We start from the raw sequence: 19,717 nt of genomic DNA, 5'->3' as shown, positions 1-19,717 counted from the left end.
AATGTTGTTTTGATGTTTTTTTGTGAGAGGATGAGCTGATGAGATAGATGTGCTTGTGGTGTTATATAGTGTAGCTATGATCATTGCTGTAATAAAATTAAAACACAATATTACGGTTACAATAATAAAATTCTTAATTTTCACAATGAACCAAGTATTTTTTATATACTATTATATTTTGATATGACAATAAGATTAATACATATATGCACATCATACCACTTTTTTTTCGCATTTAGGGATCATCAAATTACTATTTAATTAACAGGGGTTCATTAATTGTGTGTTTGATCATCATACCACTTTTTTGATATCCATAAGATATTACTATGTATTATCATTACTATTAATATCATATCACATAAATATATTCATAATATTAAATAAGAAGACTGATATAATTCATATAACTATTATTATTAATATATATTCATAATATTAATATCATTAATATTATTATTAATGTAATACTCCCTACGTCCAGCTAGAAAATATACATGTTTCTATTTTGGGATGTCCAATAATTACAAAGTAAACATTTCATTAAATATCTTACTTTTTTCCACAAATACCCCTACTTTACATCACATCATTGCTTTTACACCAAAAAGCAAGGGCAAAAATATCATTACACTATTTTTAACTATCCACTATAATTAAAATACTATTATTTCTTAATACTGCACCAAAAGTAATTGTATACTTTTTTTGTGGACGGAGGGAGTAGTTTTTAATGTTTAATTGTATAAAATTAGTAAGAGTGTAATGGAATTTTTTTATATTTTATATATATTTTTAAAAATGATTAAAATATATTTTTATTATACACTAAATTTTTACATAATTATATTTAATTTAAATTAAATATTACTATTTCTGTCAGACTCTAAAGCACAAATTTACTTTTTACATGTTGTTTTATCAGTGTCTTATAATACTGATGTAATAACATTTGTACAAAAATATTATACAAATATAAAAATATATTTAATATTAACTATAATGACGTACAAAGAAAATATAAATTTTAGAGGGGGCAGAAATAGTATAATAATTAAAAATATAAAATATATTATATAAAATACATAATTAACTTAATAAAATTTAATAAATCCTCTATAACATATTTATCTTTTTCAACTTTCGGCCCCACAAACCGCCAATGTATGAATAGTAAAGTTTACTAATTAAAAAATTTAGTTAAACAATGATGATATTTTTCTTGTATAATACTTCCTCCATTACATATCTATTTGTTCATTTGTTTTTTTTTTACGGAATTTTAAAAATATTAATATTATATTATACTATAGTATGAATAAAATAGAAAAGATTAAAATAATCTTATTAGTATTATATGATATAAAAGTAATAATATTTATGTAATATATTATAAGTTGTAAGGGTATTTGTAATGTTAGTAGAAAGTACCATTACTAAAAAAAGAAATCGATAACTTATTATTGGACGAACTAAAATAAAAAAAAATGAATAGATTATTAAGAGACGAAAGGAGTACGTAAGTTGTAAGAATTTTTTAAAATTATATAGTAAATACAATTCCTTAAAATAAAATTAATTAATTAATTTTGAATATACTATAATGGCGATATATATATTCATTTGAAATTTTAATAATATATGTAAATATAATTATATTTATTTGTTTCGCTGGCTAATCTACCACACTGAGGGCTAATCCTCTTTTAAGCCACAACCCGCATGGATTAGCTCATTTAGGCCCGCATTTGAGTAGGCCTAAAATGTTTAAATCCAATCAACGGCAAGAAGGAGAAATATTCTTCCAAAATGATTCTCATGCGATGTTTCTCTTTGCTTCCTTTTCCTTTGTTCTTCCTCGTATGATTCGCGAGTAGTTTACTTTTTTAGTCTAAGAGTGGAAAATAACTTGGTATGGATTTGAGATATTAGACTTGTTTTGATTTATGATATTTCTTTGGTTTATGTGATTTCTGATTTCTTTGAGTTATAATTTTTTATTTAATTGAGTATTGTGGCCAGGTATTTCAATTGGATTAATGATTAATTGCTAAACTAAATTAGACGTCAGTAATTGCATTTTAATTTGGTTCAAGTAGCAACTAGTGACAGACACCATTAGGAAATAATGGAATCAATTTTAAACAATTTCGTATAGCTAATTGTTAAATTGAATTAGGCTCTTCTAGTTCGCAAGACGGTCAAGCTAGTAAATTTTTGTGGCGTCACTAGGGTTCTAGTCTAACTAGGGAAGCAGTTGGCGGGCGTACCTAGACTATCAAGAAATTAAGGACGAGATGGTTATTAGGCGCGTGTTCTATAACTAATTTATTTAGAAACCAATAAAATTAAATATTTATCGATGATCAAATCCACTACCAAGTTGTCAATTTCATTCATAAACTGGAAATTTGTTTTTATTGAATTTATCTTTTAGTCGTAGAGTTTTTAGTTTGTTATTTTATTTTTATTTCCTACTTCCAAAATCCCCAATTTTATTATATTTATAAATCAAACAATAAAAAATAAAATATTTTTAGTTCCCCGAGGAGACGACCCTACTTCATCTATAAATCAAACAAGAAGATTTTATTATTCATTAATTTTTTTCACTCTGAAAACATATATTTTCCCAATCATCAAAACATGTCTTTAATTTTCTTTAGTTTTTATCTAATTTTTTATCTTTTTTTTTAGTAAAAAAAAATCACTTTCTCTACTATTCTTTTATGCCTTAAAATAAAATTTTCTATTTTTAATTATTTATTTTTTAAAACTCACGTCTGGTCAAATATACATATTTTTTTTTACGAGAAATGGAGTATATTTGTACTTTTATTAAAAATTAATTTTACATTCAAAATATTAAATCAATATATATTTATATATTTCGTAAAACTATTCAAGTACAAAGTTTTTTACTATTCAAAATTCAAATTCAAAATCGAAACTCCCAACCAAACACATAAATGAAACTTCCTTGTAATAAAATAGACATTTTGATATCCCTAAATAAGTGATATTATGTGTACATATGTATAAATTCTATTGTCATATCAAAATTATATTATGTGTATATATGTATAAATCTTATTGTCATATCAAAATATAATTTTATCTAAAAAAACCTTGTTTCATTATGAAAATTAAGAATTTTATTATTCAAATTGTGATATTGTAGCTTAATTTTATTACAAAAATGATCATAGATACACTATATAACACCGAAAGCACATCTATCTCATCAGTTCATCCTCTCTAAAAAAAACAACAAAACAACATTATGGCTGATCTTATAGCCAAGAAGTCATTTCTAATCCTTATATTTCTTAGCCTCATCTTTACACAGCAAGCGACCGCAGGCAGTGTTGTCTCTCCACAAAAAGAGAAAGAACCCGTTTGTATGTGGACGGATAAACATAGTGTCTGGATAAATGTCGACATGCCCGACCCCAACAGCGTAAGCTATCACTGCAAATCAGCCGATAACGATCTCGGCACCCACATGGGCAATTGGCACTGGTGGTTTTGCGAACATGCTATCATGAAAACATTGTTCTGGTGTGATTTTACATGGGGATCGAAGAAACGATCTTTTGAAGTTTTCAATAGTAAAACAAGGCTTAAGATTTGTGGGAAAGACTGCACATGGTCTGTGAGAACAGATGGATTTTATGTGAAGAAAGGCAAACAGGATGTGAAGATGTATGATTGGCAATGACATAGTAATTGACTTGTGGTAGCAATTTAATATTCACATTTTTTTTTTCGAAATAAAATGATATATGTTTTCGATTGATCATATTAAATTCTCTATAAACACCGCGTGTCGTAACCTTTCTTTATAAATATTAAATGATTTATTTTTGGTGTTGGATTTTAGTAACAAAAATATATGAATTGAAAATAAATTATGAAATTGGAAAAATATATTGTAATTCATTATCAAAATAAAAGCCTATTTATAAACTATATAAGATAGTTTCGATAGACTCAAATATAAACAATATAATCTATGGATAAGAATAAATCTAAATATAAATCTACTAAACCCTAAAATTGAATATCCAAAATATCTCCACATTCCCTCAAACTCAAGTGGTATAACAGAAATAAACTTGATTTTGCAAAGAGACATCGAAGATGATGTAGCCACGATCGTCCATCATTCCAGAATTAGAAGTAGTGCCTCAATTGAATTAGAATCGGTAACAACAGGACTCAGACTAGAAAATAACGAAACTCTCACGTGCAAGGAGGAAATACATCACTCTATGAAACTTGCACGTGGACAATGATGAGTCATGTAACTCTCACGTGCAACGAGGAAATACGTCAATCTACGAAACTTGTACGTGGACAACAATGAGTCACGGAACTCTCATGTTCGAGGAGGAAATACGTCAATCTAAAAAACTTTAACATAGACAACGACGAGTTAGAAATGACGGAACTCTCACTACAGTCGGACACATAGCTCTGGAGAAACACAGAAGACGGAACAACTCTCAGATTCAGACACATAAATTAGGACTCCTGTAGCGGCAACAAAATAAAGTCAACTAAGATAACAAAACCAACCACACCACGACGTTGGGAATTAAAGCAAGGGGCGGCGGCCGGAAAATGGTTTCAACAATAATTTACGGAAACTAGAAACCTAAAGACTATAACCAAAATCTTAATATTGGGAGACCTTTTGGTATATTCCAGGTTGAATGTACCATGAGAAACATAGGTTAGTAGGTAGTGTTTATTCAAGGGAAAAAGTAGACTCTGATACCATATGAAAATAAATTATCAAAATTAGAAAATTGTATTTTTATTGATTATCAAAATAAGAGTTTATGTATAAGCACTATAAAACACTCTCGATAAACTGAAATCTAAATAATTTAATTTATGAGTAAAATCAAATATAAATATAGATCTACTAAGTCGCAAACTAAATATCTAAAGAGAATAATGAAAAGCCACAAGAATGACTTCATGGATACTATGGAAATCTAACAGTACAACAAGCACAAAATAAAATTACATCACTTTAGCTCACAATTTGTAATCGACCCTCAAGTTTCTTATATAAAATGTTGGGAAATATATATAGGCATGCATCATATTCCATATGATTGTTTAAGATAAAAGATATGTATATATATATACATTATTATGATATATCTCAATTCGAACAAGTGGAGGTAGATAATATTAGCACCTCGTTTCAGTCATATTCAACCGATAGATATGCCATAATGACTAAGTTCCTAGGAAATCGAATGGGACTTCAAGACAACGGAACAAATCAACAACTCAATTTAGATTTGATTGAACACATATGAAAAAAGTTTGGTTCGATGAACAATTAACTTATTTGTTTTCATTTTATTTTTGAGTATTTGTATTGTATTTGTAATGTATTGTTCATTTTGAATAAATTAGTTACTATCTCTATATTTTGATTTACTAATAAATAAATAATAAATATAATAATAATACAATATTAAAAAAATTATTTCAATAACAAAAAACTAAATATTAAGTTAAATTAAAGGAAAAATTGCAAAAAATGTCCTGTATGTAGGTCAAATTATCATTTTCGAACATTTTTTTTTCACTTTCGCAATTTAGGACATTATCTGTACTCCGGGCATTATTTTTGCCCTCCGGCGCCGAAAAAATGCACGTGACCATCACGTGCGCCTTCGTGGCATGGCCGGCGCATACGTGGACATCGCCGTTGCTGTGTTGTCGTCCGCGTAGTCGTCGGACAGGTGACGTGGAATTATTGTTCTTTCACTTTCGCAATTTAGGACATTATGTGTACGTCGAGTATTATTTTTTCCCTTTGGTGCCGAAAAAACAGTTTGTTCTAAGTTTTTTTTTTATTTCAATTTGGTCCAATCGGGCCAAGTTAAAATTTTTAAAAGATATAATATTTTTTTTAAAAAAATAATAATTCCACGTCACCTATCCAACGATCCTATAACAAATTGTTTTTTCGAAACCAGGGGGCAAAAATAATACTTAGAGTACACATAATGTCCTAATTTGCAAAAGCAAAAAGAAGATAATTCCACGTCACCTATCCAACGACCAGCCGGACGACAACACCGCAACAACGGCGTCCACGTATGCGCCGGCCATGCCACGAAGGCGCACGTGACGGTCAGGTGCGTTTTTCCGGTGCCGAAAGGCAAAAATAATGCCCGGACTAAATTGCGAAGGTGGAAAAAAATGTTCGAAAATGATAATTGGACCTACATATAGGGTATTTTTTTGCAATTTTCCCTAAATTAAATAGTATTAAATAATATTAAAATATTAAATACTATTACTTTTTAAAATTAATTATTACAAAATATTAATTTAGTATTGATTAATCATAAATTTAATTAAAATGTTTTATTTTTAAAAAAATAAGTTTTATATAATGATCTGGAAAAAAATAAAATAATATAAGTTTCTTTGTTTGAAGTATAAAATAGAAAAGAATATCTTTGCTCATGTGATAAAGAAAAAAAAGTACTGTCAAAAATGAAAAATAATAAAGATACTTATATTTGAATTTCTTGGTTACTGGTGCTCTTTAATTTTCAATGTGTTAGACTAACAACATGTTTTGACACTATTTTTGTATCATATGCCAAAAAAGTATGAGAACTTTTTCCTAATATTCTCCACCCTTTTAGTATATGTACAACGATATTAAAAAAACAACACAAACCACACACAAGCTTTTCCAACCATTAGAGAAAAAAATTCCATATGTTCTATAATAAGATTGTGTTTATTTGATTGATTTAATATGGATAGTATTATTTTATTCAATCTAATTATATATTTACTATAATTGATTAAAATCGGATATTCATTAAACTCGTTACATTAATTTATTAATTAAGGATACTTAACTCTAGATGAGTAGTATTAATTTATCGAAGTCATATTCATATTAAAGTTTATATTATCCAATATTTAATCAAACAAAGTAAATATTATACTCCTCCGTCCACAGGTAAGTTTTTCAGTTGACTTTTGCATGTAGATTAAAATAAATTAATATTTTATAGATATATAATGTAATAAAATAATATAATGTCTAGTTTACTTTTCATAGCAGAAGTATTTTGCTATTTAGTTGAGAGTTACTTTTACTAAACAAAAATGAAATGGGGAGTTTTGACCTGAACACACTAAAATGATAAAATGATAAATTTACTCTTGGACGGAGAAGTATTAATTAATTTCATGATTATATAATTGTTGGCCTGAAAAATAATTTCCGATCTAAAACTTCTAGCCGAGAATATTGGTGGGTTCCTAGGCAACTCGATGCGAATCTCCGGTGGTATGCGATAAATTTAAGAAACAAATCAACAATAATCAAAGAAAAGACAGCGCAAACGAGTTGTATTGATTCAAGATCGATTCCACATTATTCTACGGAAACAAAAGAAGAAAAATGCAAAGAAAATGTAAAGAAAAGAAAGATAATTTTGTGGATTGAGATATGTTTTTTTTTTTTCTCTTGCACGACTTGCTTCTTTCATGGCAAAAAACATCATTTTCCATTCCGTAACGCTCACCTTAGACTCTCCGAAACGTTCAAAAAATATCGTCTTCACGTAAGGCCATTACCTCCTTCATAGTTAACCGATTAATGGAAACTACTTCTGCCATATAATTGATCGATTAATGACCACTTACTCTCTTCATAAGAATTAAGGTAGTGGCCAATTAATCCATTGATTTGAATGAGAAAATCAACCAATTAATTTATCGATCAATCCTTGTGCTCTATGGATACTGGATTGGGTTGGATCATGGTTTATTTTGCACTTGTATACATTGGCCATTAATCTAAGTCGATTTGATCCAATCGCCTGACATTCTTCAACATCGGCGATCGGCTATTGTTAGAATTTTTGTGTGGCAATATAATGCCCCCCCCCCCCCCGCTATATTTCACAAAATATTGAATATTAGATATAAAATATATTTTGTGAAATATACATACCTGAATCGCCAAAGGGGAAAGGCCAATTTACTTGCCACAAAAAATTATAGCTCGCCGTTATAAATTTTCATCAATTTGATCAACTTAGAAACCAACCATACCCAAAAAAAAAAAAAAATGTCTCGCTAAAGTTGGAGACAACATTGGATGCCGACTTCATATAGCGAATAGTGCTACTTGATCCAATTTCATCATACAATCACTTTTTGACTTGGTTGCAACGATCAACTCAAAATTAGACATCATGAGCGGCAATTCGTGCGGTCGGCAATCTATTTTAATCGACAATAGATGCTCAACCAGCTTTCTTGCCAGCCTGAACTTTGCCCCGAAAAAATATTCACAACATCGGCGAGCCAAGTCTTTTAATTGCCAACGATCAAGATTAGAAAGTTTGGGGCAAATCCAGATTGTTCCATCATGTAGTAAAGGTTTATTTTCAGCAATGTATCCCCGAACATTATCGATATTCTCCAAGTTGGAAGGAACAACTCAAGCCCTCTATTTTTTCTTGGCTGAAACAAAATCATTGAATTTTCACTTGGTTTGCCCATCGCTGAATCTGTGGCCTTATTTCAAAGCCAGCTATGTTTAGAATGCATTCTACGCCAAGCTCATCATCACACAACTTGCCAACTTTTTGTTTGATGTCCCGTCTATCGCCTTTATCTTTTCCTTTTACTCCATCACCGCTTCTGTGAATTGCAACTTCTCCAAACTCCTTGGGAGCATCCAAAAGTCAAACCGAAAGTTTGGGACTAATCGGTATCCATTTTTTTATCGGCGATTGGGTTTTCAACGATCGAGCACTAATTGGAACCCATTTTTCGAATGATCTCTTTGGTGATTGCTCATAAACTCGATCATCTTTCATTTTGGACATTTGGCGATCAAGTCGAACTTATTTCTGCTCATGGAAACTCGTGATTTGCTCAAATCTTCTCATTGTCGCCCGTCTCCTTTCGCCGCAGCCTGCTTGGTGACCAAGCCTCCTATTTGGCAAACAGATTGAATTATTTTTCACTCAGGCCATCTCCAACCCTCCACTCCATTTTTGCAATTGCTACAGTAAAAATGCAGTTGATCTACAGTAATTTTACTCCAACCATAAACTTTAATTTTTACTCTAAAAAGTATATTCCCTATATATTCCTCTTTTATATTATTTTATATAACTTTTCATATTTATAAATTACACCCCAACTTTAATTTATTTTTACATTAGATCCATACACATATAATTTATAAATTATTTAAAAATTACATATATAAAAATTAACATTTATAATTAATAACTATTACAAATAAAATAATTTTAAATAAATAATCAAATGCTATCAAGACAAATATGATCATAATAATTAAACAAAGATAACGTAATATTATTATTTCATAACAATTTATTACAAAAACATACATTACAAAATAGTTCAAATAAAATAAGACATATTTATTCAATGGAGTTACTATATTGCTCCTATATATGTTCTATTAAATCATTACGGAGTGCAAAATGAGCATCTTTGTCTCTAATTTGTCTATGTCGGGCAAGAAATTGTTGAAGTTGGATGGTTTCATCGGTTGCCATTTCCACAGATGGGGGTGGTGTTTCTAAAACTTCTCTGATAGGTGCACTTAGATCTTGGTCATCTTCTATTATCATATTATGCATAATAATGCAAGCAGTGATAATATCATGCAGAACATCTTTTTGCCAAAATCGAACAGCTCCAGCAATTATATGCCAACGTGATTGTAGAACTCCGAAAGCACGCTCAACATCTTTTCTACAAGACTCTTGTTTCTGTGCAAAAAGTCTTTTTTTTTGGACCTTGTGGATCACGAATAGTTTGCACAAGAGTAGCCCACTTAGGATAAATACCATCAGCTAGATAATACCCCATATTGTATTCTTTCCCTTGAAGGGTATAATGTGCAGAAGGAGCAATGCCTAGAGCAAGATTTGAAAACAAGTGCGATGATTCTAAAACATTAATGTCATTATTGGCACCTGGCATACCAAAACATGCATGTCAAATCCAAAGATCATAATCAACCACAGCTTCGAGAATAATAGTTGGTGATCCACTACGACCTGCATATTGACCTGCGAAAGCCGTAGGACAATTTTTCCACTTCCAATACAACAATCTAAACTGCCCAACATACCTTGGAAACCACGAGATTCTCCAATATGAAGCAACCTTGCAATATCATTAGCATTAGGATGTCGAAGATATTCAGTTGAAAAAATTTCAACAGCGGCACGACAAAATCTCTTAACACTTTCAATTGTTGTTGATTCACCAATTTTAATGTACTCATCAGTTGAATCTGCAAGTACACCATATGCTAACACCCAAAAAACAGCAGTTACCTTTTGTAAGGTTGATAAGCCAAGTCTACCAAGACCATCTCTCCGTTGTTGAAAATACGGATCATGATCTTTAACCACATCAACAATACGAAGAAACAGACTTCGAGACATTCGAAATCGTCGACGAAACATTTGTTCATTATATAAAGGATTATTTGAAAAATAATCATTATATAAATTACGATCTGAACTTTTACGATCACGATTAATTACTCGATGACCTGGGATAGAGCCTCGATGGGTTGATTGAGATGGATTGAGTAACTGTTCCAAATAAGCATTGTTTTGCATCAATATGGAGATTGTTGTTTCATCCTCTTGAAAGGACTCCATGAAAATTCTACTCACTTTTTCATCATCTGACGATGAAGAGTTACTCATGCTGAAGAAATAATATTGTTTTGATAAGTGAATATAAGTTTGATGAATAAACCTTCGTTGAATGTCAACTAATTTATAGAATGAAAATTTTAGATAAAATATAAATATATGAGAAATATTTGGATAATATAGATATCCATCCAACGGATGAAATGAAGATGAAATCCAAATGAACAATCATGATTGCTCGGATATGGATAAATGGATTTTTATAATTTATAATATATAATAATTGATTGGATAATATAGATATCCAATCCAACGGATGAAGTGAAAATGAAATCCAAACGAACGCTTATGATTGTTGTGATATGGATAAATGAATTTTTATAATTTATAATATATAATAAGTGATTGGATAATATAGATATCCAATCCAACGGATGAAATGGAGATGAAATCCAAACGAACGCTCATGATTGCTCTGACGTAGATAAATGAATTTTAATAATTTATAATATATAAAAATTGATTGGATAATATAGATATCCAATCCAACGGATGAAATGTAATGAAATCCAAACGAACGCTCATGATTACTTTGACATGGATAAGTGAATTTTTATAATTTATAATACTCCCTCCGTCCCAGATACCATGTCCACGTTGCCGTTTCTGTCCGTCCCACATACCATGTCACTTTCCTTTTTTGGAAAATGATTACACACTTTTTAATCTCATTTTAAATTTTTAAATTTTTTTTTTTAATTTTAATTAAACTAATTAGTTATCTTAATCTTAATTTATAATTATTTATATTATAGGATAATTATTGTCACTAATACATTCTTAATTATCTACTAATAACACCCCTCCTAAAATACTGTGTCTACAGTGTAGCAGACACGGTATCTAGGACGGAGGGAGTATATAATACTCCCTCCGTCCACAAAAAAAGTATACAATTACTTTTGACGCGGTGTTTAAGAAATAATAGTATTTTAATTATAGTGGGTAGTTAAAAGTAGTGTAATGACATTTTTGCCCTTGCTTTTTGGTGTAAAAGTAATGATATGATGTAAAGTAGAGGTATTTGTGGAAAAAAGTAAGTTATTTAATGAAATGTTTACTTTGTAATTGAACGTCCCAAAATAGAAACATGTATACTTTCTAGCTGGACGGAGGGAGTAATTGATTGAATAATATAGATATTCAATCCAACAGATGAAATGAAAATGAAATCCAAACGAACGGTTCAGATTGTTTTTTATATAGATAAGTAGATTGTTATAATATCAATATATATAGTCAAATATAATATAAATAATTGAAATTGGTCAAAAAAGTGTTTTAATCCAACGGCTAGGGTGTTGTGAAATCTAAATCAACATCTGAGATTAAGTTTCACAATGGATAAGATTTGATATCTATCCAAAATTTGTCTATAAATACATGTTTCCACTCTTTGAATTATTGCACCAAAATCACTCACTTTTCATTCTAATATAACAAAAGTTTATCAAAAGTTCTTCTCAAAATGTCCATCCGAGGTGGTGGTTATACTCATGATGAAGATGTGTTGCTATGCCAACATTATTTAGATATCTCGCAAGATCCAATTACCGGAAGGCAGCAATCCAGGGATCAATTTTGGGATCAAATCACTGATGCATACAACCAAACTAAAAATCCTGATTCGGAGATACGTAGTGCAAGATATGTACAAAATCGGATCCAAGCCATGGAGAAAGCTCTTCGAAAGTTACTTGCTTGTATCAAGAAAGTAGAAATTTTAAAACACAGTGGAGCTTCAGAGATAGATATTGTAATTCATTTCTTAAATTTATCGTTAATATATATATAGCTTGAAAGTTCTATTTGTAACCTTAAAATCTTGTTTGAGCAAAGGAGATACTAATGAAGGAAGATGCAAGTTTTAAAAAAGGTTTTAAATTTGACCATGTTTGGAATTTTTTAAAAGATTTTGAAAAATTTAATGATCATAATGAAGCTAGAAACCCATATAAAATACCTCGAAAAAATAATTCCACTCATGTATCATCATCGTCGGATAACACTGCTTTTGAATCTCCTGGAAATTCATAATTTTCTGTTAACTTAGACGATGGTGAGAGTGGATTAAATTTAAATTATAATGTTAGTGGGTCTTCATATGAGCGCCCCATAGGGGTGAAAAAAGCAAAGCAGCAGAAGAAAAATAAGGACAAAGAAGATGCTCATGTTAGTGAAGTTAAAGAACAAAATTCAATAGTTCTGGAAATACTACAAAAATCAAATTTGCACAGGCAAGAATTTTTGCAACTGGAACGAGAGAAATTAGCATTTAAGAGAATGGCACGCGAGGAAAAAATTATGAATATGGACTTGATTTCTGATCCTGCTCAGCGTGCTTATTACCAACTCAAGAAATATGAAATTTTACAGAAAAGAACAATGGAATTTCAATGATCAAATCCACAGGCTTCTTCGAATATGTTTTCTCAATATTTTAGTGATATTGGTGGAGATGAAAATGCTGATATTCCTCCGTATTAGATCAGTATATTTTAATATTTTATGCAATTGTATTTTATCAATGTAATTTTTTTTATGCAATTTGTTTTATGTAATTTGAATTCTATCAATGTAATATTTTATGTAATTTGCATCCTATGCAACGTGCTTTTGTATTTTAATTTTATTTGCTAAATAATTTTATAACATATATTATTTTCAAGTTTAAATAAATTTAAATTTAAATACAAACATATCGTTTTTTAATAATTATACATACATATTATAAATTTTTTTTGTGGAAAATATATAAAATAATTAATTTTAAAATAAAAAATTAAACATAACTTTTTACAAAGTAAAATTACACGTTAATTTAAAAAATAAAATTACATATCACTTTTAAAAAAATAAAAATTATATTACTTTTCAAACAGTAAAATTATATATCAATTTAAAAAATAAAATTATATATTACTTTCCAAAAACTAAAATTATATCACTTTTAAAAAATAAAATTATACATTATTTTTCAAAAAAAATAAAATTACATACAACTTTTTAAAATATAAAATTATATATCATCTACTAAAAAATTAAAATTACACAATACACCAAAAAAATACCATCCTGCAAAAATGGGAGGGGGGATTTGGGGTGGGTTGGAGCCCCTCCCCCCTCCCCCCCCCCCCATTTTTGGTATTTATGCAGTGGGTTAGAGATGATCTGATGACATTTAATGACATATTTTGATCCTCTCGTCGCCACCCATTTCCTCTCGCCACAACTTGTTTTCTCACTTCCTTGAGCCAAATGTTTTGATTGATCGTATGCTTTTTCCAACATGTGCCCATTTTGAATTTTATATACCAGCCTCTTCCTTTGGAGGCGTCTCTTTTGCGTCTGTGTCAAGTGTTTCGGCCCTTGAACCATCGGCGCTTTATGGTTTACAAGCCATTCATCCGACGGTGGTACAATTGGCGGTTTCCTCATTGAATAAGATTAATATTCACCTTATTGACAGTGGTAACATTATAGGCACTACCATCTTTCTTAGCGCCAACTTTCATAACCACTGCTGATGGGCACAAATGATCTTTTATCATTGGCCTATCCGCCAATGATATGACATTCATACCCACCGCAAAATAATTGCTAGCTAACTCTTTGTCTTGCTTTTCCGGCTCAACAAAATCCTCATCGTCAAAGATGATAAAAGGTTGATCGGCCGGCCTAAATTGATTGGCGGCCTTTCTTTCGTCTATCATTTGCTCAACCCGAATGGTGCAAGATATAAGTTGTTGAAAATAGCCAAACTCTTGCAAAGCAAGCTTTTCATCAAGTTGTGATGCATGTTTCTCACCACTATATGTATCGCTTAAGTATTCGGAATTTGTATATTGTAGAAATTTTTCAAACATCGAAAAAGTGCTCAATACACTCGTCTACCGGATCATGAATTTGTCGTTTTGCATTCATCAAATCAATCAATGTAACTTCAATCAGCAGGCTATAAAATCGATCGTGAAATGTCTTCTCCATCTCTTGCCACGACCTTATGGAGTTTGGCGGTAGCGCCAAATACCAATTGAATGCAACGCCGGTTAGCGATAGCGAAAACATTTGAAGTTTATGCCAATCGCTAGCTTCGTCATATTGTGCAATAAAATGACTTACATGCTCCATACTAGAACATCTATATTCTCCCGAAAAAAAGAGTAAACATAGGTGTTTCGGTGTTGCGTGGCAATGGCATCATTTGTCCTATCCAATCGGGGTAAGACCGACGATATAATGGTCTATCAATTGGGCGTAGGTGCTGCATAAATAATCCACAAACAGCCTCCGTTAATATTTGAGGATTGATGATGGTTTGAGACACCGGAGGGGCTGACAGACCAACCTGCTGCCCCCAAAATATTGTACCAACGGTGTTAAGATCGTCTGTTGGAAAAGAAGTTGGCGACGGCAACTCATGACATGGCGGCTAAATATAATTGGTCATTTGTTCATCAAATTTCCGCTGCCCCCCAATTAACCGATGCTCCAAACCCGGCCGTTGAAGAATTGGCGAATGCTGACAGGTGGAAGAATTGACGAATGCTGCCCCTGAAATTCAGGCTGTAAGTAATGATTGTCAGAACCATCGAATGGTTGTTGCTCCCCAAGAGATTGTTGTTTTTGTGTTATTCCTTGCCCATAGAACAAACTAGTTGCATTTGGGCTTCCATAAGTGGTTGTATATATCTTCTGCCCTATGACTGTCCTACCAACAACGTTAATATCGCTTTTTGGTGGAACAATCAACTGTGGAGATTGGAAAAAATTGCCCCCCGGAGCGTCATATTGTCATTGCTCCATAATGGATTGATGTGGTGGAGTAATCTCATGAGAGAAAAATAAATTTCTCGCCTCTACCATAATCGATCATTGGAATATTGTATATCAGCGGTGGCGGCTGAAAAAATTGCTCTCAGGAACGCCAAATTGATGTTGCCCCCCAAATCCACTAAGGCTACCGCTACAATTTGGAATAGTCGGTGTACTTGTCGAACGGTCCATCCGGAGTGCTTGAACCTGCCCAAATTATACTAGGGGAATTTCTGAATATATAGATGAAGGAAAATTCAAAAAAATCACCTGATTTAAGACTGTAATGGGCTGAAAACGGGATCTTCACTTTGCAACAGAATCGACATCATTTAGACTAGGCGATTGGAGAAAAATAACATCTGGTAGTTTCTGAAAATTGTTGGTTCTCCTTGTGTCGATCGGCGGCAATTCCATTGTTTGTGGCCGGCCGAAAAATGTCAGCCACTTGGCACGATATATCAAATGCAAAGTCTCGAAGGCTTTCTTGCATCGCTAATGACATTTTCTCGCGAATGAAGGTGGTCACCATCCTCTTGGATGAACCGTTGCCCTTTAAACGCGAAGCGGCACCTTCTCGACGTAAATTCTTTTGAATGGACAGCCCATGGAAGGCATCCAAAAACTAGCCGCCGTTCTTTCCTTGATTCGCCATATGAACAATTTTTTCCCAATTGTAATCGCATAGGCCATTGCGTCCCACTGGACGTGCCAATTATGTTGGCCTAGAAAATAATTTTCGGCATAAAACTTCTCGCCGGGAGTATTGGTTGGTTCCCGGAAACTTGATGTCAATCTCCGGTGGTATGCGGTAAAGTTAATAAATAGATCACATAAAAATAATCAAAGGAAAGATGGTGCAAATGAGTTGTATTGATTCAGATTGATTCCACATTACTCTACAAAAACAAAAGAAGAAAAAATGCAAGGAAAATGTAAAGAAAAGAAAGATAATTTTGTGAATTAAGATGTGTCTTTTCTTCTCTCTTGCATGACTTGCTTCTTTCATGGCAAAAAAAATTCTTTGCCATTCCATAACGCTCACATTCAACTCTCCGAAACGTTCACAAAATATCCCCTTCACTTAAGGCCACTACCTCATTCATAATTAACCGATTAATGGCCAATACTTCCACCACATAATTGATCGATTAATGGTCACTTACTCTCTTCATAAGAATTAAGGTAGTGGCCAATTAATCCATTGAGTTGAATGAGAAAATCAACCAATTAATTTATTGATCAATCCTTGAGCTCTATGGATACTCGATTGGGTTTGATCACGGTTTATTTTTCATTTGTATACATTGGCCATTAATCTAAGTCGATTAGCTCAAGGATACTCGATTGGGTTTGATCATAGTTTATTTTTCACTTGTAAACATTGGCCATTGATCTAAGTCGATTTGATCCAATCGCCTGACATTCTTAACAATCGGCAATCCACTATTATCGATAGAATTTTTGTGTGGCCATTAATAGTAAGTGTTTATGATATTTTGGTAAATAAAAGTAAGAGTCGATATAAATTGATAATAAGGAATTAAATAGATTGCAAATAGAAGAGACTATTTAAACGGTACAAACACTAAATAGTTAGTAAAATAATACCTTTGGGACAAATGAAGTATAAATTTTTGACAAATTTGATCAAGTTTTCAAATTTTAATAGCTTTTTCATTTGCGAGTATACCATAATTAATTAATTAATTATATTAACTTTCATGATTAACATGTCATTAAATAAATGAAACTTGTATTCTTAAATTAACCTCTATGCATACCAACCATTAGATTAATTGCATAATTAGTCCAAAACGGTTTAAGATAATTCAGTATGGTGTAGCAAAATACATGTTCAACACCATACCAGACACTCGTAATTAACAAAACAAGTCATAATATTGCAAGGGTTGTACCAAATTAGAATCATTCAGGTGTGCACAATTGGACTAGAATATTAATCAATTATTTTTTATTTATTTATTCTTAATATTAATTAATGGTTAAGAGTAAAACAAATAACAACCACCTGGTTAAGCATATATATTTGTTGAGATATTTTAGATATTCAGTTTTAGATTTAGTATAATTTATATTTAGATTTGGTCTTACCTATAGATTAGATTACTTAGATTTGAGTCTATCGAGTCTATTTTGTATTGCTTATATATAAGCCCCTTATTTTGATGATCAATAAGAAAATTTCATTATTTCACCCAAAATTTCTAACATAGTATCAGAGCACGGTTTTCCAAAACCAAACCCTAGTCGCCGCCGCCGCCGTCGCTGTTCGCCGTCGTCCGCCCTTCTCCGGCCGTCATTTTTCTGTCGCAACCTCCTGCTTTGGTTCCCTATGTCGTGGTGTGGTTGGCTTTATCATCGGAGTTGATTTCATTTTGCGACTATTACCGATTGGATTGTTCGATCTACTTTTTTGATTTGGGCTTTGATTTCGTGATTAACATATTTTTCTACGTTTTTTTGTTATGGAGTGTATGGACGTTCATTTACCTATTACTACTATCTTATCCGGCGATAATTAAGATCTTTGGATGCAGTCTATGAAAAGTTTCTTTATTGGTAGGAAGTTATGGCTAATTCTCACTGGCGATATTCGGCTACCTGTCTCTTCATCTCCTTTTGTGAATGTTGATCCCACCTCTCGGGAGCATGAAGATTATGTTGCCAAATTGGAAGATTGGGATACTAAGAATCATCAGATTCTTACTTGACTACGCAATACTTCTGTACCTATGGCAACACGATGTTGATATATACATTCAAATGCAGGGAATTTTCGTCGAAAATGTATATGTAAGGACTTATTGTGAGCAATCAGATATAGCAAAAGTTTGTGGTTGTAGACCCTAAATCGTTTATCATAATTATGTGTAATCTTTAACTGGTGAGTTTCCAGGTCGAACACAGGGATTTTAAGTCGCAAATTTATATCAAGTATTGATCTCATGAAAGCGGCGGAAAAGCAGTAAGAAGACCCGCTCAGAAGCGAGCCAGAATCTAAAGCTACAGAAAGCTGAAAAACTAAGGAAAGCGGTAAAAGCGAGCGACGGTGAGCGGAGCGGTGGTGAGCGGGACTGGTGCCAGCGATGTGTGAGCAAGAGGGACATGAGCGGATGGGCACAATATATATTTATATAAATTGAGCGGTAGAAGGTGATAGAGAGGTGTTGTGTCTGAACTGTGCGTTACTCAATGGCTAGATTTTCCTGGATGAAATGAGTGAGTGATGTTGGTGTTTAATCGAAACATATATGTATAATACAAAAACGGTATGAGAGAGTAATGTAAGTTTATAAGCCAGATTATAAAGAACCTTGATCGCTGATACTTGACCTTAAGGGATTTACAACAAGACTTCAATTACGCCCAGAATCTATTCATTATAAGAAAGAAACCGTACTGTCACTAGGAATTTCTGTGACCCAATTGACCACCGCCTATGCCCCATTAATTATCCCAAATTCTTTTTCATTAGTGGCTTTATGTTACCTTTTTTTTTAATCAAAATTGAATTTAGATCAGTAATCAAGTAGGTCGATAAGACTCCTGCGTACTTAACTACATCGAACTGCCTTGAATCTGTTTGTGACAAAAGACAAGGCTTGGATAATCAATTCTTTTGCGTTCTTTCTCAGCGAATTGAAATTCTATACAACTAGGGTTTATAGAAATATGAAAAAAATATGGAAGAAGTGATGATGAATAACAAATGATATTTCATTACTTACTACCAAAGCAGGAAAGTTATAGTTCTACAAAAGTTGTAACTAAAGCGGTAACTAAAACTAAGTAAGCAGTAAAGTGTGGCCAAGGGAGAAGAGAGATCTCAACCCCCTTTGTCATTCCTGCTGAGAACTCCCTTACAGGAATGGAGCTCTCTGGAGGCAGGAAGACGACTAGATTGCGTGTGTATATAGTGCTTGTATACTCCTCTCGAAATCTTTTTACAAATGGATATCTGGCTCTATTTATAGCTAATGGGAGTAGCAGTTGCAAGCAGTTGAGAAGTGGTTCCAACCGCTGGGAAGTTAGGCAGTGCTAGTAGTTATACCGTTGGAGCAGTTGTTGGCCATAACTCCCAGAGTGCTCGTTTC

General features: G+C 32.1%; 2 protein-coding genes and 1 pseudogene across 2 annotated transcripts; 2 read left to right on the top strand and 1 right to left on the bottom strand.

The window, feature by feature from the left end:
• The first annotated feature begins 3,283 nt into the window (after positions 1-3,283).
• Positions 3,284-3,721, top strand: LOC127257273 (S-protein homolog 5-like). Its single transcript, XM_051283654.1, has one exon. The coding sequence runs from the start codon at positions 3,284-3,286 to the stop codon at positions 3,719-3,721; it is 438 nt and encodes a 145-aa protein (XP_051139611.1).
• Positions 3,722-9,494: 5,773 nt separating this feature from the next.
• Positions 9,495-10,775, bottom strand: LOC127257271 (uncharacterized; annotated as a pseudogene).
• Positions 10,776-12,252: 1,477 nt separating this feature from the next.
• On the top strand, positions 12,253-13,184 carry LOC127257270 (uncharacterized). Its single transcript, XM_051283653.1, has 3 exons — positions 12,253-12,540; positions 12,624-12,770; positions 12,894-13,184. The coding sequence occupies exons 1-3, from the start codon at positions 12,253-12,255 to the stop codon at positions 13,182-13,184; spliced, it is 726 nt and encodes a 241-aa protein (XP_051139610.1).
• Positions 13,185-19,717: the final 6,533 nt, after the last annotated feature.

Source organism: Andrographis paniculata, unplaced genomic scaffold (genome assembly GCF_009805555.1).
Source record: "Andrographis paniculata isolate CXL003 unplaced genomic scaffold, ASM980555v1 Contig57END, whole genome shotgun sequence".
In the NCBI taxonomy this organism is placed as follows: Eukaryota; Viridiplantae; Streptophyta; class Magnoliopsida; order Lamiales; family Acanthaceae; genus Andrographis; species Andrographis paniculata.
This window is presented reverse-complemented; position numbering and strand designations above follow the sequence as displayed.

What these genes read in the sequence shown, in the direction of transcription:
- LOC127257273 (XM_051283654.1), top strand. Translation starts at nt 3,284, where the DNA reads ATGGCTGATCTTATAGCCAAGAAGTCATTTCTAATCCTTATATTTCTT.
- LOC127257270 (XM_051283653.1), top strand. Translation starts at nt 12,253, where the DNA reads ATGTCCATCCGAGGTGGTGGTTATACTCATGATGAAGATGTGTTGCTA. An exon ending in GAGCTTCAGAGATAGATATT is followed by an intron (nt 12,541 to 12,623) that starts GTAATTCATTTC and finishes GTTTGAGCAAAG; the next exon opens with GAGATACTAATGAAGGAAGA. An exon ending in GAAAAAATAATTCCACTCAT is followed by an intron (nt 12,771 to 12,893) that starts GTATCATCATCG and finishes TCTTCATATGAG; the next exon opens with CGCCCCATAGGGGTGAAAAA.